This window comes from Argiope bruennichi, chromosome 4 (assembly GCF_947563725.1).
Source record: "Argiope bruennichi chromosome 4, qqArgBrue1.1, whole genome shotgun sequence".
Lineage (NCBI taxonomy): Eukaryota > Metazoa > Arthropoda > Arachnida > Araneae > Araneidae > Argiope > Argiope bruennichi.
Window position 1 is genome coordinate 50,970,166 of NC_079154.1, and position 27,992 is coordinate 50,998,157.

Below are 27,992 nucleotides of genomic sequence, written 5' to 3' on the forward strand. Positions count from 1 at the left end.
TTGATTCTTAAAAAATTTTAGATTTCAGAAATAATCATGACTTTAACTGAGACTTTATAAAGTTATTGTTTTGTTATTTCGGAATAGTTTTCATCGCATGTTTTGATAGTGACACGATTACGTATAAACACAATTTATCACAATGGGTATATTAGAAAGAATCAGTGAAATAGAAAAAGAAATTTCTAGGACCCAAAAGAATAAAGGTATAAAAATATTATAAATGATAGAATTTAATTTCACGATCTTATGTGACAGTATCAAATAGTATCATGAGGTTTTATTTTATTAATTTTTGTAATTTGTTATTAAGATTTGTTAATTATAATACGTAAATTTGTGTTTAAACTATGGTTGAGGTTATCGAAATGAATTATTTCTTTCTTTTAGCAAGATAATCTAAATACCGGTTTTAAATATTTTAAGCCGAAAAGATCAAGAATCCAATCTTTGCTTGTTAACGACATATAAAAATCGTAAAAATTTTTCAAAATAAATGATATAGAGCATATACATTTATTTTCGATAGATCTAGTCGACCCTGGGCATAAACTAAATTTTTAAGTGTGAACGAACTATCATGAAAGATTATAATATATTAAATTGGCCAAAAAGTTCTTTAATGTTGTTAAAACTTTTGTTTTCAATATATGATGCTGATGGATTTTTTTATTATGTTTTTTAAAAAATATAGAGAATGAGTTTTTGTGAGGAAAAAAATGTGTGAGCAGTACAATGATCATTTTTTTCTTCAATTCAACTTTTGAGTCATTTACCAATTGAAGAATAAATGTAGTATTTCATGATGATTACATTTTAAAAGACTAGTCATTGAAAAGGATCCCATACACAATGACTGAAATAATTAAAGATACTCTTGTTTTTTGTGCCAAATTTATATTAATTCTTAGTGTGGTGAATAATGTACAAAAAATGTAGCAAAATGCTGTGAAGAGGCATTAAACTATGATATTTTACTTTACATATATACATCACACACACATACAAAATCATTAAAATTCGTATCACTTATTCAATTTTAAAACTTTATTAGGAAAATTTTGCGGTAAAAAAGTTTTGGCAATAAATTTTAAAAAATATGCTTAACTACATCTAATTATTTTCTTAGATGTAGTTAAGTTTCTTAAGAAGTAGTAAGATTCTATTTTAATTTAACTTTTAATAATAATAAATTTTAAAAAATATGCTTAACTACATCTAGTTATTTTCTTAGATGTAATTAAGTTTCTTAAGAAGTAGTAATATTCTATTTTAATTTAACTTTTCATAATTTTATTCTGAACCTTCTCAGTAATCATTTTTGCATGATGAAGTTTCTTGAATGAACTTGAAACCAAACATCTAAATAGAAAATATCTACTCAAAGAGAAACCAGTATTGATATAAGGAAAATCATATTAATATCTTTTATAAAAAATAAATCTTAAAAAATAATCAATTTTTTTTTTTTTTTTTTTTTTTTTTTTTTACTAGAGGTTGCACAAATGTCCAAAAAATCTTTTGAAAATAAAAGTATTTCAAATATTTCAGAAACTTTGCATTTTAGAAGTTTTTTATTGATTGTTCTTTATTTTTATTCTAAATTATACTGTGTGCAAAAATAAAAACATATTTGCACCCTTTGGTAATGTGGATGTGCAAGTATGTTAATGATAATATTTTTTTAAAAACTTGAAAAAATTATTTATTACATTATACATTTTGTTATATAAAGATATCATTTGCTATGTTTTTTGTATTATAAATTTTCAATGTAAAATTGAGGATTTTTCTGGATTTAAAAAAAAAAAAAATTATTTTATGCATTTCATTTACTTCAACTTTCTTTCTTTACAGCTACTGAGTATCATCTTGGTGTACTAAAAGCAAAACTTGCTAAGTATCGTTCTCAATTGCTTGAACCAACAGGGAAAAAAGAAAAGGTTATTTTTTTACTATTTTGCCTTATGTATTTTCATATGTAATAATATTTTAAATTTTTTAAAATTTAATTTTATTTTATTTAGTTGCCTATCTTTTCTCATATTCATAATTCATAAATGCAGTTTCTTATAAAAATACACTATAAATACCAAAAATTTAATTTTCACATAACTTTTGAAATTAATTTCTGCCTTTAATGCATTGCAATAATTTTTATATATAATTATTGACTGTGTTATTTGAAAAACATTCTAATGGAGTTAATTCATTCTTACAAGATACCAGAATTTAAAAAAATTAAAATTTTTATTTTTATTCTACAAAAAATGAAATAAAAAATTAGGGTTTGACGGTTTTTTAAACCTGGTTTTAAAAAACCGTTTTTTTAAAGTATATTTATTACATTTGAAAACTGGTTTTAAATTAAGAAAATTGGTTTTCCAGAATGCCTGGATATTCCTCTTCTTCTTCTTCAAAATAATAATAATAATTTTATCGGTTGGGACTGATTCGTCCAGCAGCTAAAGGCTTAGGGCAACGAGATGCCTATTTATTAACATGGGATGATATAGTTGAATTTCTATTAAATGAACTAAAAAATTTAAGCATTGAAATAAGTTTGTAATTATTATATGCTTTAGAAGAACAAATTCAAGATATAAGACAAGTAGAATTAGCAACTCTTATACTGTAGTTTCAAAATCCACAAAACATTTCTAGTTCAGCGAAGAAATCTAAGTATTTTCTTTAGCCTCAAAAACCAAAATTATTAAGTTATCTGGAAAGATATTGTCTAGAATATTTCCAATTTCTTATGTGGAAATCGATTCTGACGAAGAGCAAATCGAAGAAACTATTCAACAGAGTAATGCTTTTTTAAAAGAAGCCATGGAAAAATCAATTCATAAGTTTTCTGAAGACACTGAAAACTGAATTTTCATTATTTGAGGCAATGAATAAAGGAATGAAAAACTTAGATTCGTTATTTGATGCCATGAAAACTGTAAAACCAAGCTCAGTAGCTAGTGAACGAGTCTTTTCAATTTCAGACAATATTGTATCCAAAATAAGAACAAGATTTAGCCACTGCTCAGTGGATATTTTATGTTTTAATAATTCTATTTTCTTAGGAGAAATTAAAATTAGTGAAAATAATATAAATGTTATTTGAAATTTTTGTTTGAGTTTTCATTATTTTGTGTAAGCAATATGTATATGTAATACTTAATTTTTAAAAAATATTTTGACTTTGATATTGATCTTGTTTTTTGTTATATTATATAAATTAAATAAAATGTTTTTCACTATTCTTTTTTTGATAAAAATTTGAAAACTGGTATAACCGGTTTTTTGGAAATGCTGAATTTGAAAATCGGTTTTTCAAAAAGTCAGTTTTTGTATAAACCCTACAAGGATTACTTGAATATAACTTGAAAAATATTCTTACTATTGATTTAAAAATTGTTTGAATATTACTCAATTATCTGTTTAACACTTTGTAGCTCAGTTCCAAAATTTTGAATTTTTCAGGTTTTAAATTTTTTTATTATATGATAACATTTCTGACTTTTATTTATCAGGGTGAAGGTTTCGATGTTATGAAATCTGGTGATGCACGGGTGGCTCTAATTGGTTTTCCATCTGTTGGTAAGGTAATTAGGAATTTTTATCTTCTTCCCTCTGCTTGCTTTCAAGATAATAATTTTTTGTTATTTCAAGAAAAGTATAGATTCATTCTTGATTTATCTACTTTTTATTATTTTTTTTATCACTAATTCCTTATGAAATAAAAGTGAAGAAAATTAAAATTCATTTACTATTTTTTGCTTAAATGCATAAAGTGCAATTAGAATTTTTTTCCTTTTTTTTTTTTTGTAATTTTGAAAATTATATTTGAGACACCTTATTTTTCTTCTTTAAAATCTGATTTGTATTAAATATAAGTTGGTTAATAAATGAAACAAATATAAGAAATCTTAAGTCTACATTATTTGTTTTACTTGTAATCATTCATATCATAAATATCTTATATTGATGATTGATTGGAATTTAAAGTGATTTATACACAAAATTTTGTGAAAGTTCCTGACAACTTTTGATTCTTTCTAGTCTACATTACTGAATATAATGACTGATACCCATAGTGAATCTGCTGCATATGAATTTACCACTTTAACATGTATCCCTGGAGTTATTCAAGTAAGTAATTTATATTGTATTCTGTTTTAAGTTATGCCTTTTACAAGCTTACAATTGTGGCTGTTTTTTTATTTGTGTATTTGATCTAAGCTTGTTGTAAAATGTATCATATTTGAACTGTATAAATGCATTTGATTTTGCTAACAAATTCATAGAGTCTTATTTTCAATTTGTTGTTATAGAATTTTAGAAATGGATAGGTATCTTGTTACTTTATCTTTTCAATTATTATTTGTACAAATGCTGCATCTTTGAATATGCTGACAGTAATTGTAGCTCTTCGAGATTTCCTATTTGTACTTTTGACATAATCAATGGAATATTGTTCTAATTTTGTAGATCATTTCCTTCTATCCCATTGTATTACCATGTCTATAAAGATTAGATAGTAGTAGGTCCTTGTTAGTAAGGAGGAGAAATAAAAAAACAACTTTACAGATAGTTGACAGGAATTACATGTTATGAATTTAGAGTTCTTTTGATTTGTTAGTTGATAAAGAAACACAATCAACAGACTTCAATAGCAAACAACGACTTTTATTAAACATGAAGACAAGAATACGCAGACAACAAATATGAGCTGAGAAGAATACAGGCAACACACAGCAGCAACAAACAGTATCCCACAAGTAGTAATCGGTAGTAATAACAATCACAGCACACAAAGAGGTTAGACATAATTCAAGGGGAGGAGGGAATGTTTGTATTTACTCTCTACAGTCTCTCCAAACGCCTGCAATTCTCAACTGTCTTCTCACTTTAGCTGTATCCAACTGTCAACACACTGCTATACAACTGGCTACTCCACACACAACTCGATGCTACTTCCAGAGTAAACACCAGGACTTGGCACACAGCTCAATTCAGCAATCACTTGAATTCCACACAATGCTTATTTTTCGCTGGACTGATTGAACTATTCACTGTTGACTTTTTCCATGATTCAATAAATGACTACTTCGGCTTAGATGGCCGGCCTTTTATAGTTCCTGGAACCAGGCATAGAAGGTTCTAGAACAATCAGGCATATCTTGGTTCCTATTGGCTATATCACCAAAATTCTGGAAGACTCCAGTATTATCTATTTTGTTGCCAAATGTTTGCCAAGCTCTGGGATCACTGATTCGGCATCCAATCCAACTGAGCTGATCGTAAAGCAGTCTTTCCAGTGATTGAACTAAATGTGCTGGGAAGCAACATTTTAGATTTGTAATAATATTTTATAAGAACTTTGAATAGGAGGAAGTGCCTTTACCTTTTACGTAACAATTCCTTTATTAAAAAAATTCCTTTCTATTCATTGTTTAAAGATTAATGCTGAGCATATCATAAATGAAATTTTCCATGAATCATTATATTCAAGTATTCTTTTATAAGTGATATTTATTACTTCCTGTGCAATAGAAGACTACATTTTTTTAAAAATTCTAAATTTAGTTTAAGGATACTAATCAGATATGTGCAAATACTTTAATATAGGTTCAGAAAACTGCTGAACTTAGAATATCTAAACATGATATTTACGTGCTTTTTTATTATATTAAAGACAAATGCTTTATGAATTGTATACGTAAATTTGTTTTAGAATTATATTTAACACTTTTTGTCTAAAATAGTGTAAAATATGTATAATTATGTGCTAAAAATTAGAAGTTAATGTATGTTGTAAAATATCCCTCCACAGATAAATTAAAATGTTTAATTATTTAATAACAATTCCATTGATGAAATAGTATTGTGATTCATGTATTATTTGTTTTGACAAAAGTATTGCTGCAAAATGCAAGAGACCACCCTTTGATGCAAATAAATAGAATTAACCCCAATTTTTTTATATTAATAATTGAATCATTCTATTATTTCTTCTAAACTGCAAGATATTTTAATATCTGTTAACAAAGTTACAAATAGTAATGAAGCAACTCAAAGCATTATGTCCTTTTGTAGTTAGTAATATTCAGATTCTTCTATTTTTTTTCACATATAGTTAGTAATTCATACTCAGACCATCCCCTCATATATACATGCAGATTTAATTTTTTTTATAGAATTAAAACTTTGGAACAATTCTTCTTTTGGAATTTTAATTGTGTATAGAATTTGTATGATATAAGTGTTGAATTTGTCCGAAGAAAAAATTGTTTAAGTAGGAAAAAAATATGCTTATATTTCTTTATTTCTTCTTACTTTTTATTTTTTAAAAACATTTTTGTGTAATTATCTACTTTATTGCTTCTGACTTTTATATTTCTTTTCTGTTTGATTATTTTACTATTTTGCCCCTTTCTTCTCCCTGTTTTGACATCTTTTATGATATGCCTGGGAATTAGTGTACTGGATTAAAGTTAAAAAAAAATCATTTCAAACTACATAATTTTTATTTGAAATTTTATGAAGATATGTATTCATTATAATTTTTCAATTTAATTTGTATTATATTTTCTTTAGTATAAAGGTGCTAATATACAATTACTTGATCTTCCTGGAATCATTGAAGGAGCTGCTGCAGGTAAAGTCAAAGTTAATTTTTGATACACTTTAAAGTTTTATTTTGTTTTAATAAAATTGTTAAATAATTGATATGCTGTAAGAAATTTATAAAATAAAATAAAAAGACTTACCAAATAAAATATAGTAAAATTTCTTAAATATTTTTTCTTTTGATGTCTTTCCAGGTTAATTTATAGAAAGTAAAAGTCATATTTACCTGTTAATCATTTTATAAAAATTACATTTTGAGAACTTGCTTAACAATATGCTGAGAACTGAAATTGAAATTTATGTTTGATAATATCTATCTATAAGGATAACAGTATTGTTAAAAAAGTTGTGGTAGAAGGATTCAAACTTATTAGATTTGTTTGCAGTTAATAATTATTATTTGATAGCACCGAATAGATAAATGTTTTAATTTAGAATAACACAAATAGTGTACACTGTACTATTAAGAAAGAAATAATAATTAAAGAGATGGTAGAAGAAAAGGAATTGTGCTTATTTCAAAATCATAACATGGCATCTTTAACATCTGACATGGCAATGTAAAATCAGCATTAACAATTAGAACCATATAGTGCCAGGTTATTAAAATAAGTAATAGCTGATAATTTAATTTTCACAAAAAAGTTTAAAGATAAGAAATTAAAAGCCTTGAAATCATATATTTGTCTTATAATTTTTTCTTCCACTATTAAATTATTTTGTTATTAAATTATATTTTGCAATGATAGAGAAATGTATTATTCATTTGCATGTTATAAACATTAAAAAGAATTATTCTCAAATTGTGATTTGTAGGATTTCTTTAGGAAAGTGTTTTATAATTCAAAAATTGTTAATTCCATTTTTGTTTTATAATACATTATTATTATTTAATAAATTGTTATTATTAAATAAAATTGAGACTTTTTTTTTAAATTTTAGATTTATTGCTAAAATTATTATTTTATCAACTTGTTGTCAGTTTAATAAACATTAATTTCTTTTTGAAAAATATTTACATCAGAAAATAATTTATTGAATGAATCTTTTTGTTTGATTTAGTTTCAGTCTTGTAAAATTCTGTTTATAATTTTTACTTTCAATGATTCTAGAAATAAATATAAGTTATATGTTTTTGCTTTATTTCTGATACAACTCAGTGCACTGTAATAAAGTAATGCTTTTTTAGGTAAGGGTAGAGGAAGGCAAGTTATTGCTGTTGCAAGAACTGCTGATTTAGTTCTAATGATGTTAGATGCAACAAAAGGTGAAATTCAAAAGTGAGTTTTATGATTTTCTTTAAATTATAGTTTTTTCTTTCCTTTGAACAGAAAAACAAAGAGAATTAAGATTATAATTATTTTGAAGTCGATTTTAATGCAAAATTTCATATGTGCAAATTCCATGGAAGTGATATTTTACATCAAAATATGTTTGGATATCTTTTTGACTCAATGAATGTTTAAGGAGATATTCAGTATATTGAACTAATGAAATAATTTAAAAGTGAGTAGTTATAGTAATTATTAAATCTATATTATAAGTCTTTCATTACACTTGAAAAATTCTTATTTAATTTTTTACATTGTAACATAGAAATATTGTAGTGTATCAGAGCCAAAAGAAAATAGAGAAAAAATTTGTCCTTATGCTAGAAATGAAATCCAGGTTGACTTATTTTGGCTTATCTATACTTATAATAAAACTCAATGTTTGTGTGTGTGTGTGTTAGTGCTCTACAGGCTAGGCCATTGGACCTACAGTTACCAAATTTGGCACGTGTATGCTTTGGGGGTCAGGAATGTGCACTTCAGAGCCATTTTTTTCAAATTTTTTAATAGAAATTTAATTAATTAAAAATTAAGGGAATTTTTGGTGTTTTCTGCAACAACTTCTGAAAATATTACAGCACATAAGTTATTTTTACATCATATTGAAAATCAAAAAATTAACTTTTTTAATTATACTAATTTTTTAACAACAAATTAAATTTCTGTTTTTAATGAAATTTTAAAAACATAATTTAATCATACTTTCAAACAATTTATTTTGCATAAAATAAAAATAAGATTTAACCTGCACGTGCACGTTATGAATGAAAAGGAAAAAAATTAGCTTTTATCAATATTTTGCCATCATATTGACAAAAGCTCAAATTAAAAAATAAATAAACTATTATTGCAAATTAAACATATGAAAATATAATTTTCAGCACGTGTCTGTATGAAATGAAATAAATATGAAATATGATTTCTTCTAAAAAGAACATGTGCTAACATTATAAGCCAGATAACAACTTCCGGAGCAGAGTGTACACTTTTGTCTAGTGGCTTTGTTACTCGACTATGAACCCTAACCCGCACATTGGTGACCCTGGTTCTGAACAACGGCATCCTTCGTTCTGTTGTCGTGGCTCCATCTACCGACAGCAACCACTCACACACGCTCGCCGTCGCCCGCCATAACACTTGGCGCGATAACAACGTTCGTTGCTCGCCATAATGCTTGGCGCGATAATCACGTTCGTCGCTCGCCATAACTGGCGCGATAAACTCTACCGACTCACTGGTGGGGGACTATTGTAATGGTAACATTATAAGCCAGATAACAACTTCCGGAGAAGAGTGTACACTTTTGTCTAGTGGCTTTGTTACTCAGCTATGAACCCAAACGTTGCGAGTTCGAACCTCAACCCGCACAAACATATAAAGAAAATCTTTTATGACTTTTACAGTATCTAAATTATTAATTCAATAAATCAGCTTTATTTAAGAAAAATATGACTTGATATATATCTTCTCAATTCAAGGCCCAATGGCTAATTTTTAAAACTTTAATAATAGAAATACATGTATAAAGAGGGCTTAATTGAAGTAAATAATTGCATAGTATGTAACATGAGCATAAATGTTTTAATAAATGAAGAGTGTTTAGCTTTTATCTAGATTCTCTGTTACTGTGAATCATATTTAGCAAAATATTTTTCAGTAAATATTTTTAAATAAAAAGAGTTACACTTCAATCAACTCACTCTCTAAAACTGACTGATTTATGAATATTTCACTATCACTATTCAATAAAAACAGGTAATTTTAGACCACTTCATTGACCTTTCCAAAGATGATACCTAAGATTATAAAAATGTTCATTGTTATAAACTAATCTATTCAAAATTTCATAAATAAATCAAATTTGATAGCAGAAGGCCGAAAAGTCCATTTTCTTATTTAATAGTTTGAAGTATCTAGAATATTTTGCAGAATATGATTGCTTAGGACCAAAGGACTGTATAAAATTTCATAATTTTTTGAAGTATATTTATATACCGAAAAAAATAGTGTTATTCAAATTATTTAAATCCTTTTGAAACTTAAGCTAAAAGCTAAATTTTATGATGAACCTAGAAATTTTTGTTGAATAATTCTTGAGATATTATATAAATTATGAAAATGAATTCTCTACATAAGACTCAAATGCTGAACGACACTGTTTTCAATAGTGTTATTTTAAAAAAGATGAATAGTTTCAATAAAAAATGTTTTTATATTAATTGTAGTTTAATCATTTCCTCTTTAATTTAAAGTGGAAATTTTAGGGGAACTGACAGAGAATTAGAGAGATATTACATTATGGCTTGGGGCCTTTATAATAGTATAAGTAAATAATATGACTTTTAAATTTTGAAGATTAAAAATATTATGATGAAGAAGCTATTAAAAGACCAGTTACATAAAATATTTACTTGGAAATTTTAATGAGCATTAATACTGGCAAACTGGTTGGTCTCCAAAGACGGCTAGTTACAAGTATGTAAGTATGTAAGGAAACAAATAAAATCTTAAAACTAAAAAATAAACAAATACAAATGAATATGTAATTTTCAATATAGCTTTTTTTTATATGAATAGGGAGTTAGATTTTTAAAATTTGGTACATTCTTTATTACTACTCCAGTTTCATAGATCTGTATCAAATTTTGGATCTGATTTATCTACAGGAGAACTATCTATATATATTAGGGTGGAATGGACAAAATCAATTTTTGATTTTTAATTTGTAATAGTGCGGAAAAGTTGCCTTTTGGTGTAGATAAAAAAAATTATAAATATAAAAACATATTGGAGTAGGTCTTGAGGTACTGCAAAGACATTAAATTTTCAAAAAATTGAAACTTTTTGATACATTTTAAAGTTTTTTATGAAGCAATCAACTTTTGATTTTTAATTTGTAATAGTGTGGAAAAGTTACCTTTTGTATAGATAAGATAAATAAAAAATAATAGAGTACATCTTGGGATGCCACAAGGATGTTAAAGTTTCATAAAAATACTTTTTTCAACTTTTTAAGGATTTTTGTGTGCTTTGATTATGAAATAAAAAGCTTTAAATAGGCATTGCCATATGAATAGAAATATAAAAACAGTTTTGCTATTGCACAGGCATGTCACAGAATCGTCGTTGGAGTTGTTGTTATTGAGGTAAGGTGGAGATAGTCTTCGTCCGGTGACAAGGACAGGCCTGGTTTAAAATCAGTAGCTTTACCAAGTTCAGTTGAGTTGGCGTCTTCACTCCGTCTATTGTGTAACTGATTTGATAGTTTGTGTGCTTTGTTGTGAGTAAAAATGACTCAGTCTAAGTTAATGAAGACAAGACAAATGTTGGAGCATTCTATTTTTGAGTGAAATTGAACTCCCTTCATACGAAACTGTTATGAAATGCTACTCTTATATTAGGCATAAACTCAAAATTGCTTCAGAGAAGGATCCTTCTGTAAGTGAAATATGTGACACTGTAGTTCCCATAATAAAACAAATATGGTCAAGAGCTTATATTCCCATTGCTTCAAGCAAAAGATTTTCACAAATGATAAAAGCTTATCATGCTAAATACAGGATTTTATTAAAGTCTAAAAGCAGAAAATATTCAGATAGATTTGATTCCATACTCATAGAATTTAGAGAAGAAGCTAAATGTTTATTTGATATTGTTGACTTGTATAAAAGAAAAAAAAAAAAAAAATGCCAGTTATGGAACAAAAGTTTCTAAATGATCAACAGTCTAACAGGAAAATGGCTATAGATAATATTGATATTGTTACCACAAGCTCTTTGAGGAAGAAAGAAACAAAAAGAGTAAAGCACTACAGAGAATAATTAAGTTTAATCAAGAACGGACAAAAAATATTTGTCTATCAGAAACGATTACTGGCGTTGGCAATGTTGAAGGTCAAGAATGCTCCTTACAAAACAAAAAAAAAAAAAAAAAAAAAAGAGAGAAACCAACCAGATCCATCAATTAGACAAGAAGAGATAAAACTACCAGGTGCCTGTGTGGTTTAATATTAAGTTAAAACCTTCAATTACTTATGGTTCCAAACATTTTTTTTAACGTTATCTCATATTCGCTCTCTGATGATCTCAAGAACATTATTATAGACCAGATTATTCAAAGAAATGGATGCTTTGCTGCTTCAGAAAATATTTTTTTGTGCATACTAAGTGGTGAATGTAAAATTTTAAAAGAATTTAGTTTACAATGTGTTTTAAAAGCAAGAACAGAAAGTAAAGACAGAGGCAGGAAGTTTATTATTCCAAAGATAAACTTAGATGCAAAGGATTACTTCAACATGATCTCATGGGTTGAAAATGATGTAACTGAACCTGCCTTGTTAAAATACGTTTCCAGTGACTCTCTTAAAGACTTGATACCTTACATCTGAAGACATCTGAAACTGAACCAAATGGTATAGGGGACTCGGTTATCTACTTTCCCCAGCTTCCTTGTCTCACGCAAGCAGTGAAAAGAGCTTTGAAACTGGTGGCTGAATCAGCTCAAAATGTCTGTGGTTCAGTTGCAAGAGAAGGATACGTAAAAGCAAAGATTGATTTGCATGTGAATATGCTAAAATTTAATTGAAAAAAAAAAAAGGCCAGTTTAATATGGCAATGAAGTAGAAACAAACAATTTGCACCTGTAACATTTGTAACCATTATGGTTACAGAAGTAAAAAATGCAAAATCTGACATAAAAAATATTTTTTCTATTATTATACTTTGTAATTAACAATTTTTCCATTTGTAATGCTTATATATGTATTTAAAATCATCTTTTGTAACATTATATGAACAAAAAATTTATAAAAATGTTTTATCAAAGTTTATAATTTTTCATTTTTTTCAGAAACTTTAAGCTCTTTGTGACATGTCGAATTATTGTTGTATTAGAACCAATTTTTTAAAAATTCTTTTTGAACCTAAAAGTTAACTGTTCCCCACTATTACCAAACTAAAATCTGAGAAAAAATTTTAAAGGCCAATTTTTTTAAATTCTTTTTACAAATTTCAAGCTTTTTTGCTGCACCTCAGGACAATATAATATTGCAACCAAATTTTAAAAAATTGTTTTTGAACCTGAAAAAGGCAACTTTTCCGCACTATTACCAAACTGAAATCTAAGAAAAATTTTTAAAGGCCCATTTTGAAAATTTCATTTCAATTTTTTTACAAATTTCAAGTTCTTTGCAGCATCTCAAGATAATGTGATATTTCAACCAAATTTTTAAAAATAGTTTTTGAACTTATAAGACAGCTTTCCTGCACTATTACCAAACTAAAGTCTAAAAAATAAATTTAAGACCATTTTCGTTCCACCCTAAAGTACATATTTGAAAATCATAACTCAAAAATGCTATGAGTCAGAGAAATGCTGTTTGATATGTAGTTTTTATATGAAAACTTTTGGATATGACTAGCTATAGGTTAGTTTCTAAATGTATACTTAATTTTTTTTCAATATAGAAAAAAAAAAAAAAAAAAATTAAATGTGCCATATTGTGAAAGTATACAAGAATGTTTGGAAAATATATCCTAAATTTTTAAATAAAACAATTGCCATATATAGAAATCCATTCAAAGATGGGGAGGGATGAAAATATGTTTTGTTTGTTTTGCATAAGATTTAATTTTTTAATTTATATTTTAAAATTGTCTTCCTCTTTTCAAAGAAAAATCTGTAACTTTTTAAATAATTTTCTTTCAGACAACTTCTGGAAAAAGAGTTGGAGACGGTTGGAATTCGGCTGAACAAACAAAAACCCAATATTTATTTTAAGGTAATGTAATTAATATGATTTTGGTTTGGATTGCAGTTTTTATTCATAATCACATTTATGTTTATTGCTTGCACTCTGATTTTAGAATAATATATAAATATTATTCCAAATATCTTTGTGATACTAACATAAATATTATTTAACTAAATAGATTGTTTTGAAAAAAATTTGTTTAAAATTTTTTTAAATTAATAAATATTAGATAAGAATGAAAATATGTCTACATATAAAATTTCTGTGTAGGAATAAAAGCCTCTGTGAGATTATATCAAAATGTGGAATAAATGTTTTTGAGTATTTGTACTATGTTAAGCTATTGCATAATTTTAATTTTGCTTTATTTTTTGCTTAGATAAAAAAGGCTGGTGGAATATCTTTCAATGCTATGTGCAACTTAACAAAATGTGATGAAAAGCTAGTACAAATGGTTCTACATGAATATAGTATCCTTTTTGCATATATGATGACTACATGATTTCATTTTATAAGTCTTTAAACATATACTGATCTTACCTATCTGATTAAATATATATTAATTTTGATTTTATATATTTGCAAGTCGTGTTCTATAATTTCAATGAAAATTTCTTTGACTTTCTATTATTTTTTCTATGTATAAACCATTAACATGTGTGGAACATAAATCACACTTATTGCTGAATGGCAGTAGTGAAATGTAAACGTTGAATGTTTTTATAGCTACATTCATTTCAACATTTCATATAGCTAATTAATAGAGTTGCACAATTTTATTATAAATTTTCTGGAGATGGTTTGTTGTGTCATCAAAAATGCACATTTAGTTTGAAAAAAGTAGATATAAAGGAAATCAAGAAACAGGCTTCAAATCAAAAATTTAATAAGCACAAAAATCGGTTTAACTGTTTATTATGATCTAGAGGAAATTAATGTTCACATCTTCCAAAATAATGATCTTACAAAAATAATCTTTATGTTTTATTAAAAGTAAAAAAATTATAATTTTAATGATATCAATTTCAATTTTGTAGTAATATAAATTTAATTTTTTCCCTTAATATTATGTCCAGTTTGATGCATTATCTGTAAGATTGTTTTAAATCTTTTAAAAGAATTCAAATTCATCCATTCAAATTCACATTTATTCATATATTTTAACCAATAACTAATTCTGCAATAAAATTTTCACTTCTATTTTTATTTTATAATATATACATTTTTTAATTTGCATTAAACTGATTCAATTGAATTTGTGTTTTGCAGTTGCATCTATTAAGAAGGCAAAACTTTTTTTAATGTATTCCATATTAATCACTTAACAACCTAAAAAAATAAAAATCAATAATTTGGGCGAATAATCTGATTGCGAAAGGTGGCTATTTATAATTATCTGCGTTTATGTCCTCAGTTATTTTTGGTAGTTATGTGAACAATTAAAAAACAGATTTTAATTAGATGGAATATTTTAATAATATTAAGAATATTTTTAAAATATTCTTTAATATATTATTTCTTTAATATATTCTTTAATATATTAAATAATATATTAATGAATTATATTATAGAAAGCTATTAATAATTTCAGAAAAAAAAAATTAGAACATTCTTTTGGATATTTTTATTTCTTTAATGTTATATTCTCTCTTGAAAAGAAGGTTAATCTGGAAATTTTTAAAAATTACTTTTGCTTAATTATCAAATTATATTTTTTTATAGTTTATTACTTCCATTAGTTACTTTTAGAACTCATTTATCTAAGAATAGTGGCCAAATTTAAAAAGTCACTTAGTTTCTTTTTGCCTTTTTGAAGAAATTATTAAGACTATAAAAATATGTAAGGGAAATAAAAATTGCTGAAATTGAAAATAGCGCCTTTTGTTTCAAATTCTGTTCAACTTTTAAAACATAGGGGGCGTTGTTGTCTTTACCATGACAGTTTTAATTGTTGGCAGTGACTTCAAGTGAATATATGTGAAAAAGTATTAAAATCTAAAATTCCTTGTAGTCTTTTGAATACATAAAAGTAAACATAGGTATAAAAGAGTTTTGACTAAAATGAATCATAAAATTTTTTATAATTATTTTTAGTTAAATTTCTTCCTATTCATGATTTAATACCTAACATAATATTTGACTCTTAATACTTAATTTTTGAATTTATATTTCAATTTAAAAGTCTCTGTCAACTTTTTATAATTTTTTATATACACAAAAGAATGTCACCATAGTCTGTGTATTTTCTGTAGGCGGTTCAAGGTCACATTTTCTGCAATGTTACTGTTACCAGACAACCAATAACGAGGTAGAAAGTGTGCCCTACAGAAAATACACAGACTATAGTAGAATAAAGAATAAATTATAGGAATCTTCAACGTGATTCCCAAAATATATGCATATTGTTTTAGCAATTTTGTATATAAGTTTTAATTATGTATTATTTTAAATGAGATAGCATTTTCGGTAAGAGTTTCAAATCCTTAAGTAATATGATTTTTTTTGTTTAGTTAGAGACTTAATGAATGGCCTTTATTTTTTTAGATAATTTTGTAGAATATTTATAGTCAAAATTATCAAGGTATCAAAATACATGAAAATGCATTTTACTGGAAAGTATATAGTTTAAAAATTGCAATTGGTTGCGAAATTTTATTTTAGTTAATTTAAATTTTATTTCAGTTAAATTTGATTTGTCATTGTTGAGAAATTTAGTCAAGTGTTTTTTATATATTTTTTAGTATTATTATATGCTTTTTTTATTTTTCTCTCTATGAGAAAATCCAGTTGTTTGCGGGGAAGGAAAAATTTTTTCAATTTTTTAAAAAATTTGGTTATATAAACTTCCAGAAGCAATCCCCATGTGTGCTTATTTTTTTCCCTAAATAATATTTGTAATTTCTTTTACACATTAAGTTTATCATCTGTAGATATAATATATAAGAAATGAACATAAATCTTTATATTTACTGAACAATGCTTCTGTTATTTACAAATTGCAATGTGTAATAAGCAATTATTGTTATTATTATTATTGTAACATGACATTTCTATATCATGAATTTTTTAATGTCATAAAATTGCAACTTGAAATTTAAAAAAAAGTGAATTTTTCCTTTCTTCTCATCAAAAATGACTATTTTCCACACTTTTTTTTTTTTGAAATGTTATTCATATTTCATTGTTCTTATCATTTAAAAAATTATCATCATTACCCCTTATTTTCATTTCATAATTAAGATTTTAAATATTATATACCAATTAATTCACTTATTGTAAATTGCCTAATATCCAATTTATTTTTAATTTTTGGTAATAATGTTAAGCCTTAACTAAAAATCAGAAATTTTTAATGCTGAAGTATTGTTCCGTGAAGATTGCTCCGCAGATGAGCTTATAGATGTGATAAATAGAAACCGAGTGTATCTCCCCTGTTTGTATGTGTATAATAAAATAGATCAGGTTTCTATAGAAGAAGTAGATCGTCTAGCCCATCTACCAAATTCAATTGTTGTGAGGTAAGTTGCCTGTGTTAAGTTTATGTTTTTTTAAGATGTTATAGAAATGTAATGCTAAGTAAAAAAAATATGAATTTCTTAAAAAGGGAAATAATATGTTTACATGATTGTATCTGAAGCAGTTTATAGTAAAATATCTTTATTATAATCATGATTGTTTATCAGTTTTGCAATATAAATTACGTCCACATCTGGCCGAGTTTTGAAAAACGATTTTTTTTTGTTGTGAAGTAAATTTGTACTAAGATATTGTGTATTATTAAATAATAAACAGAAAAGTACTTAACAATTTTTTTATATAATAAATAAAATAGAAATGTCCAAAAACATGCTATTTTACAAAAATTCAGCTGTTGTGTTAGGATTTTTTTGTCTTCCTCTTCTTCCAAAATTTCTTAAACTGTAAATAAAATTGATGTTATGGGTAACAAATGTCTAAAGTAAGATTTTTTTTTACATCTGGAAGATATTAAAACCTTGCTTGATGCTTTGTTTATCCTAAAGTATTCTATATATGTGGTAAATGTTTTTACGTCTATTGACATTTCTGGGAGCATTATGGTATGCCCAGGGAACAGTGTAACACTAAATAATTTCTTTCGTCCAATAGCATTCAATTTTTTCCCTGTAAAATCTCGTATTATTATCTTAAAGTCCTCTAAAAAGAAATTAAATTGTATGTATAGAGACTTTATTCAATTGTAATCACAATTTCTGGATTGAAGATATGCAGCCATATAAGATTAATCTTTATGATATTTCTCTATGGTGGCATCAGTGCTGTAAGGCCTAAAAAGGTCTTCACCAAAACTACAACTATGGTGAAATCTCACTTATAGGAAGGAATGAGGTTTGTTTTCCGGCGTATGCTCCTGAACGGATTCTTAGCTTGTGCCGGGTTCACAAAAATCAAAACTCGAATCTCACAAATTTTTTTTTTTTTAAATCTGTCAGAAGCCACAAAGAAAGCCAACATAGCATTCACTTTATCACGACCCTGAACGGAGAAATCACAAATCTAGTCAAAAGAGAGTGGAACACAACCCAACTTAGCACGGAGAGAATTTCTCGCTGTCTCATATCTACTGCAAGAAAGAACAAAATGTTCACAAGTTTCAGGAATCTGGCAATTGGCACAATTTGGTGATTCAATGAGCCTACATTTATGAAGAACTGCATTTACTGGAAGAGTCCTAGATATTAATCGTAAAATTAAAACCTCATTACGTCTAGATAAATTGAGTTTTTTAAGATTGAAAGCATCAAGCCATTTGTATTTTTCATAGTATTTAGAATATACCCATTCTAAATCTTGTTTATGTCGTACAATTTTAGTGTATACCGAACAAGTGTCTTCGGGCGAGATCCAGTCACAAATATTAGAAGAAGTTAAAGCTTGCTTAGCTAAATCATCAGCCCGTTCATTTTCTGCAATTCCCACGTGGGCAGGAGTGTATATCAGTTCTAATGAGGAACATGTCTTTAAAGCATCAAATATAACGCGGGCCACAAAAAGGGCACTTTTGGGAGAATGGAAGTTTAGGCATCTCAGGGCTGTCAAATTAGATAAACTGTCAGGCAATAAAATATAATCTTTATGTTCTTTGACAAAGTTCATTACAGCCAGAGCTATGGCAAAACCCTCCCCTGAAAACACAGAGTTAATGTTGTGAACCGTTCCCTTAATGACTTCCTTCGAGGAGCAGTTTAAAGCCGCCACCGCAGTAGAATTCTCATTCTTGGATGCGTCTGTGGCCAGGATAATTTGATTTGGGGGTAGCTGTGATTTGAACTCGGCGAACAAACGTTTAATTGTAGTCGAATCCAAGCTCCTTTGTTGGAAGCCGAAGTCATGGGTTTTAATGGTAAAGTGCTCACAATCATCCCAACTAACCGGGACCATAATCGGGATTATTTGGTCCAGGGACAGGTTTTTTTGATGGCAATATTCTTCTAAAGTGCCTGCACAGGGAAGTCTTTGGAAAATGCGGTTAGAGATTACAGACTTCACCTCGGAAACTGATCTCGAAACTTCTGTGTATTCGCGGGCTGAGAACTGATTAACAAAGAATAACACGTTTTTCTTTTCAAACCTAAGTCTCATATTTATTTCATTTGATATTTTAAATAAAATTGGGATAGGTGTCCACCGGGGGAGTCCAAGAGCAAAACGAAGGATGTTGTTTTGTATCGTTTGTAAAGCTGCAAAGCCAGCTTTATTCGTCATGCCAACCGTATGTGCTCCAAATTCCATGGATTGTATGATGCAAGCATTGCATATACTTATCAAATTAGATGCGTTTGCACCCCATCTGGGAGCGGCCAAACTTTTGATCACATTTAACTTTTTAAAGGCTTTAGTTCTGATCTGGTCGATATGTGAACGGAAGGACAAGGTTGAAGCAAACTGAATGCCTAGATAGCGAACATTATTGGATCAAGGGATACTACAGCCGTGAAAAGGGACTACAAACCCCACTGGCGATTTACGAGATGAGAGGTTTATAATATTACTTTTCTGGGGAGCAATATCCATATGCCATTCGTCACACCAGCTTTCCAGTTTAGTAACACAGAACCGCATCTTATTTTTGATCGCTTCGATATTGTTTTCTTCAACTAATATAAAAATGTCATCTGCATATACAGTTGACAAAATGTTTATTTGTACACTTCAATTTTGGATTATTATAGCAAAATAAAATAAGGTAACTAAGTTAAAATTGCAGAAATATATTCTAATGAGGTAAAATAATAATAAAATATCAACAAAAAAACAATCACATAAACTTTAGTTGATTAATGGATAAAACTTTATAAAAACTATACAAAAAGAGTATTTGTACACTTACTTAGTAACAAATTTTAAACATAATTATTATTATTTTATAGAAATTTAATACTTTGTATGCATTCCATTGATTTTCACAATTGCTTCAAGACGTCTTGACATTGATTCTATTAACTTTTTGGTGGTTTCTTGATCTATTTCTTCCCAAGCTTCCATGAGTGCCTCTTTCAAACTATTTTTACTTGTAATATTTTTTTTTTCGAACTTGAGTATCCAATAGTATCCACAAATTGTCAATTGGATTTATATCCGGGGATTGTGGTGGAGTTTCAAGGCGTCTTGGCGCATTATAAAGCAACCATGTTTTAGTAACTATCGCAGTATGTTTTGGATCGTTATTTTGTTGGAATAAGAAAGTGTCACTGATACCCAATTTTCTAGCACCCTCTAATAAGTTATGCCGCAACACATCAATGTAACCTAAAGCTGTCATTTTTGTGTCAATAAAGCGTAATTTTCCAACACCACCATGAGCTACACAGCCCCAAACCATCACATTTCCACCACCATGTTTCAGGGTCTGAAGTACATTTTTACTATCAAGGGCTGTTTTATTTTTTAGCCAGATTTTTCAGATACTAGGGGGTGAAAAAATTTCGAACTTTCTCTCATCTGAAAAAAATAACCTTTCTCCAGAAGTCCATCGGTTTGTTTTTTTATTTCATAGCAAATTCTAGACGCTTCTTTCTATTTACTTCAGAGATCATTGGTTTTTTTTCTCGGAGTTCTGCTTTTAAACCAGAGCTATGTAACACATTTCTTATTGTTTGAGCAGTCACTCTAATGTTAGAAGATGCGAGAAGGTCATCTGCAATTTTCTGAGCAAAAATTTGTGGTTTTCTAATAGCTGCTTTAACAATACTTCGTTTATTTTTTGAAGTTAATTCACTCGGGCCGCCTGGCCTGCGTTCATTTTCAACGCGTCCAGTATTTTTATATTTTCTTACGATGTAACCAATAGTTGTAAAGGGTAACTTAACCATCTTTTGAATTTCGCGATATGATTTTCCACTTTTATTAAGATTAACAATATGAGTTCTCATGTCTAAAGAGACTTCTTTTGATTTCGTGGCCATTTCCCAACTTTTCTCTGCGAGTGACCTTCACTGTTAAAAAAGATAACTTTCAATGTTTAAAAAATACAAACTATCCAAAAAATTAACTATAATGTGAAAAATTACATGAAATGATAGCAATACTTACTGGAGATATAGGTGTACAAATATACTTTTTGCAAGAAATTTTCCAAGTTAGTAAGATTTAGATTTTATTTTCAATTATTTCGAAATATTTTTTTCGTTTACTTAGAAATAAACAACAAACTCAATCTCACACGTCGCAATGAATAAAATAGCTGCTTATATGTTTCTAAAACTTTAAAAAAAAGTGGTGTACAAATAATCATTTTGCCTACTGTATAAAGCAAAAAACATCATTGGGTAAAATGCTATATATGTCATTCATAAAAATTGTGAAGAGCAACGGGGAAAGAACACTTCCTTGCGGAACGCCCCTTTCGTGCTTAAAAAGTGAGGAAGACACTCCTCTCCATGAAACAAATGCTTTCCTATCATGTAAGAACTGTGAGATCCACAGGGCAATATTACCCTTAATCCCCGATTGTAAAATTTTTAGCATTAAGCCGTCATGCCTAACGTTGTCATACGCAGACTTTAGATCAAAAGACATACCATACACAAGTTTCTTATTAGCTCTGGCTGTTAAAATTTTATTGAGTAGGGCTGCAGAGAGGCTGTCACAGCCTTTGTACGGGAGGAAACCAGCATGAAAAGGAGAGAAAAATCTTTTTTCCAAATAATACCGCAAAAGCCTGTCCAGAATAATCCATTCAAAAATCTTTCCCAATACTGATGTTAACGCGATGGGTCTGTAGGATGTGATCTCTGCTGCATTTTTCTTGGGTTTTAAAATAGGAATAATCTTTGCTATTCTCCAGCTTTCTGGAACAATCGTGTTCGCCCATAAGTTATTGAATAAGTCGAGAATTTTAAATTTATTTTCATCGGAAAGACAAGACAACATTTTCTTATTTATCTTGTCCATGCCAGGGGATTTGTTTTTTGTTCTTTTTAATGCGTTTTGAAATTCCCTTTAGGAAAACGGACGGTTCAAACTCATTTCATCATAATTTTCTGGATCATCTACTGAGAAATCTAAAGGAATACGCACATTTGGTGCTCTCTTAATAAAGTTAGCTGCAATTGCATTTGCTTGAGCAGTCGGCGCTATCAGAGTAGTACCCGAAGAGAGAACAAGATTGGATTCACAGGGAGACTCATCTTTGTTTAGTAGGGCTTTAACGATGCTAAAAGCCTGATGGGAAGAAGCTACCTCCTGACAAGTTTTCTCCCAAAAGCTGCGTTTTTTACACTTGACATATTTTCTGAGGGCTGCCGCCATTTCTTTATATGCAGTCCAGTTTAAAATGGAGGGATAAGATTTCGCCTTTCTTAACAATTTCCTTTTGAGGGCCTTAAGGTAGTTACATCTAGCGTCCCACCAAGGACAGTGCGAGTGTGTTGATTTAGAAAACGAGTACGATGATGAGTTTACGCTTACCTGAAAGATGTTAGTAAGTCTATCAAGGGAAGAGACATCCCCATTACCTTGAAGAAGAGCATTGACCTTCTTTGAGAATTGGCCCCAATTGATGTATTTTCGAGTATAGAGAGACTTTGCATCTAAATTGCAAAAGGAAATAAAAATGGGACAGTGATCGCTGTCATACATATCATGCGAGATCTCAATATTAATCTTATTAATTATATCTGCGGAGCAGATGGACAAATCTAATAACGAAGGGGCTTGAATCCCCTGGTATCTGGTATATTGTTTCGTGTTAAGCAAGCACATATGTTTTGTGCTAATCCAATCCAGAACCCGGTTTGCATCGGAAGATAAATGATCGCTCCCAAGTGCTGGATGGTGTATATTAAAATCCCCCAGTAAAACGAAAGGAGAAGAGATTTGCGAGTACAAGGATTCCAACCAGTTGTCATCAAATTTACCTCCAGGAGAGTAAAGATTGATAACCGTTAGTGGGAATTCTGAATTTGGTCCAATCCATATTTTAACCGCTAAGACCTCCACTGTTGACGGAGGAAGGGAGTGTGACAAAATCTGGGCAGGGATATTCTGTTCTACTGCAATTAACAGTCCACCTCTAGTAGAATTTTGTCTTTCAGCTTGAAAGATTTTTTTGTTTTTAAGAGAAAAAGATGCAGACTCATTGAGCCATGTTTCCTGCAAAATTAAACACTGGGCCGCCGAAAAAGGGGGAGCCTGCAGCCAAGGGATCTTATTTTTGATCCCCCTAACATTCCACTGAATAAACCTCATGGAAATATATAAATAAAAAAAAATTAATAAAAATTATAATAAAAAGTAAAAACTTTAAATTTTTCCCCTTTTTTTAATTATCCGATACCCGAGAAATCCTCCGCAACACTGAAATGATTTATTTCAGCAAGGGACCGTTGATCGTGCACAACGCCTGGGCTCAGAACGTGACTATATTCCAGATTGGATTCCAGAAGGGCAATTTTAGATTGTAGCGAGTCAATCGTTGCCCTTTGAGTCTCGATTTGTTTCCGGAGAGTAATATTCTCTTCAACTTGTTTCTCTAAATTTCCCTGAGTCTCCCCAATACGTGCAATGCACTGTCTGTTGACTTCTTGGAGTTTTACGAGTTCATTCCCTTGGGGTAGTAGAGCAGAAATTAGTTTTGTTAAGTCCTGTAAAGCCGAGTAGAGGTCCGTTATTTGTTTTTTGGGGATTTCGGTACACTGGACCGGCGGATCGCCCTTAACCTTTTGTGCAAAAGATTGCGATTTCGCTATCCTCCTTGCCTCCTGAAATGATATGTCCCTTTCTCTGACCAGGTTTATAATCTTTTTTTTCTAGATTGTAAAAACTACATTTTTTGTCGAGAGCATCGTGAGCCTCTTCGCATCTAAAACATTTAGTGGGTAACTTACAATCCTCGGCATGTGAGCCCCCACAATTTTTACACCTCTTATCTTGTTGACACCGGAGCTGTGTATGACCGAATCTTAAGCATTTATAACAAACCTTAGGATTTTCAATAAATTTGGATACTTTGAAGATAAGTCTGCCGATCTTTATTTCAGATCGATTTGTTTTCCCAATTTCTTCAATAAGAACAATTGGGATAGGTTCTGCCGTCCCCTTCTTTTTAAATCTAACTATTTTTGTTGCGATAATATCCTGTGAAGATAGTTCTTCATTAATTTCCACTTATCTGTAATCCGTGTCAACATCACGGATGATGTATTTTGTTACAATATTCGTATCAATGATACGAATCCTTGCTTCCGGAACACTCTTTACAAAATCAGTTACTTTCTCCACTGAGCTTAAGTGCCGAGTAACTAGAACCAATTTTTTGTATTTGTTTAGGGAAAAGGTGTCTTCTTTGTGGGTCAGTGGTCCGAACGTGGCATTGATTGATTTGGGTTTAATCCATGGCGACGAACCATTATTGCTATCAATGCACAATTTTATTTTGGGGCAACCCCTTTGAATTGCAATGTTGGCTTTGTCACACTCCGAGAACTCATTTGTAAGAATATAATTTATTTTCCTATCCTTATATTTCCCCTCTGACTCAAAGTCTTCTGGTTTCCTCTTCGTCATTACTGACGAAGAATCTAATACGATGCAGCCAGAATCAAAACTAGCAGAAACCGAAACAATTAAAAGGAAAAACTAGAAAAATCCTACCTTGATTTTCCAGAATCCAGTGCCAGCCACCTTGGCACCCCAAAAATAAAGAGAAAAACTTCAGCTGAAGTCAACGCAAAAACTGAAAAGCAAGCTAGGGAAACACCCCTAACAGAAACGCCATTCGGATTTGTTTAGAGAAAACAAAAAGCAAAAACTGCAAACAAACCAATGGCAAAAACAAACACTCAAACAAGCACAGCCTTCACTTCTAGCTGCCTTCCTTCCACGCACCAAAAATTAATACAGAAAGGAGAGCCGGAAAAACACAACCTTCTACCTTCCTTCCAAACCACCCTTTCCTCTCACTTATATTAAAATGATGAATTTTTCTAATGTTGACTGTGGACTTTAGGTTTTCTCCCAATGAATAAAGAAATAATTCTTGCCTGTTTGATGTTTCATTTGTAGAAAAATTCAATTATTTAAACTGATTCTATCAATTGTTAAGCTGAACAAAGAATTTTCAATGTTGTGCAATGCTATTTTAGTTATCTCACCTTTGTGGAGAGGAGGATTGTTTCTTTTATAATTGTTGTGATTGATACTGACTATAAAATTTGATTTGAATTCTATGCTAATCTTTTTATCTCTAAGATTTTGTGGTGTCTTTTCCCTTAGATTTAAAAAAATGTATGCAAATGAAGCATTTATTTATTTGGTATATGAAGTAAAGGTGAAGTATTTATTTTATTTATTGGTAGATTTTTATTTTATTATTTGGTGTTTATCTGCATAATTTTCCTGAATATTAAAATTGCAGATTTGTGTGTTGATTTAATAAATGCAGTTATATTATTAAAATGTTTTTCAATTTTTTTTAATAGTTGTAACATGAAATTAAACCTTGATTACTTATTGGACAAGTTATGGGAATATCTAGCCTTAATCCGAGTTTATACCAAGAAAAGAGGAGGTATGTTGTTAAGTAATATTCATGTGATTAATGCAATGACTAATTTAAAGCTTTATTTTAGTTTTTATTTATTTCAGTTTATAAAAAGCTTTATTTTTATTTTGTTATTATTTTTTGTGTATTACAAAATCCTCTTCAACATAAGAATCTGATAAAAGTATAGAATAATGGTTCCCTTCATTTCAGCTTATACATATTTAAAATATGTCATTTTTTAAAACATAATTTGCTTACCTGTTATTAATTGAAACTGGGCTGATTATACCAGCCTTTATGCTGAGGGACAAATATTCTGCTGGTACAGCATATATTTTTGCCAGGAAGAAATGTTAAGTTCTTACTATGCCTTAATTTTAAAAGTCTTAATTATTTGATTTAAAATGTTTTTGTTTTTTAATAAAAGTGCAGAAAGGTACCCAAAATGCTATGCTTCTTTTGCTTTTTCACAATTAATTTGTAATGAGACAACTGATTGATAGATAAAAGACTTTATTAAAATATTAAGATATGAAGAATTTTAAATAGATATTTCTTACTTTAATCAATTATGTGTGTTGATCCCAGAAGGACAGGTTATTTAGATTATTAATTAAAAGAAAACTGTTGTAAGAATTATATTAGCTGAAATTTTGCAATTTGTTCCATGTAACTAACTAATTTAGAAAATATATTTAGCTGGATTAATTAAGTTTGTATTCTTTGACACATATTTTTGGAAATTTCTTCTATTTTAAATTAATGATATTTATTTATCATTAGCATTTTTTTTATTATAAAAATTACTGACTTATTATTAGAAGTCTTAAGTAGAAATCCTTTTGGTTTAAAACATTGGTAAGAAAAGTATTGATTGATATTAATATAAAATTCTTTGTATATTCAAATTATATTTTGAATGCTCTTTCTTGAATTTCGTGCTTTTGAAGAATAATATTTGAACTAAGTGTTGTTTAAAATATAGGAATTTTAGAGAATTTTTTTGTTATATTTAATTTTATTAAATGACAAAGAATTTTTAAAACATGTATTTTTATTTCAAAGATGTATTAAAATACAAAATGTGTATGGTTTATAGAGCCTCCAGATTTCGATGGTGGTTTGATTCTCAGACGAGGAGCTACTGTCGAACATGTGGTAAGCCATCTTATCTGATTTTAAAAAATAAGACATGCACACACGTACACACACACACACACACACACACAAAATTGAATTTATTTAATGTAAAATTTCTTTTTCCTTATGTAGATCTTTTAATTTTCCTCCCCTTTCAATGATATTCGTCAAATTTGAGACTTGATATCTTCAGATATAGCTATCTTTCAGGTTACTTTTGCTGAAATTCCACCAAATTTGTAAAATATATAGTATGTTAAATTTTAAAATGATATTCAAAATATTTTCTTTGCCATTTCAAAAAGTAGAAATTTGTTAAATTTTATGGAAAAGCATTGCTTTGCTGTATAATTTAATAATTTTTTTTCTTTCTTTACAGTGCCATGCAATTCATAGAAGTATAGTGAATGTATTTAAATATGCCTTAGTGTGGGTACGTATTAATTGAATGAAAAGTAAAATGTTTGGTAGTTATGAATTATGAAACATAAAACAGAGTTATAAAAATTTTTATTATTTAATTTACTTACAGTTGTACTTGAATTCTAATTTTAATTCATAAAAGAATTTGAAAAATTATATGAATCATTAAAATTAATATATTAAGACTAAAATCTCTGCTTTTGGTCATGAAATTTAATTTAGTAAATTTATACTAAAAAAACATTCTCCAAAATATATTTTAATATTGCTTAATATACTAATTCCATTTTTAGCTGTGTTTGCCTAAGATATTAATAAAATTTTCTTACTATATAAAATTTTCAAGCTGGAAATGTTGTACAATTTTACCTCTGAATTAAAAAAAAACAAATAAAAAAATAGTTTGATGTAATGTTTTGAATGACATATTTAGTTTAATGTGATATGAAGTTTATTTATTTATTAATTATATCGATAAATGGTTATATTAGTTTGTAATAAAAAAAGTTACTTGTTGGTATAAGTCTTTTTCATTAATTGTAAATCTTCTGTCCTTCAGGGAACCAGCACAAAATATAGTCCTCAAAGAGTTGGCCTGCAACATGTGGTGCATCATGAAGATGTAATACAAATTATAAAGAAATAGCCTTACTAAAATATATTCTTTTTGTAAATGAAATTAAACTTATTGCAATGA

The 27,992-nt window shown here is 28.5% G+C and overlaps 1 protein-coding gene across 1 annotated transcript; it reads left to right on the top strand.

Moving 5' to 3' along the window:
* The first annotated feature begins 64 nt into the window (after window positions 1-64).
* On the top strand, window positions 65-27,992 carry LOC129966103 (developmentally-regulated GTP-binding protein 2-like). Its single transcript, XM_056080483.1, has 13 exons — window positions 65-206; window positions 1,858-1,943; window positions 3,525-3,596; window positions 4,054-4,143; window positions 6,592-6,652; window positions 7,814-7,904; window positions 13,662-13,734; window positions 14,087-14,177; window positions 17,051-17,225; window positions 25,668-25,756; window positions 26,832-26,890; window positions 27,252-27,305; window positions 27,855-27,992. Exons 1-13 carry the CDS (start codon window positions 143-145, stop codon window positions 27,939-27,941), a joined length of 1,092 nt encoding a protein of 363 aa, XP_055936458.1. The 5' UTR covers window positions 65-142; the 3' UTR covers window positions 27,942-27,992.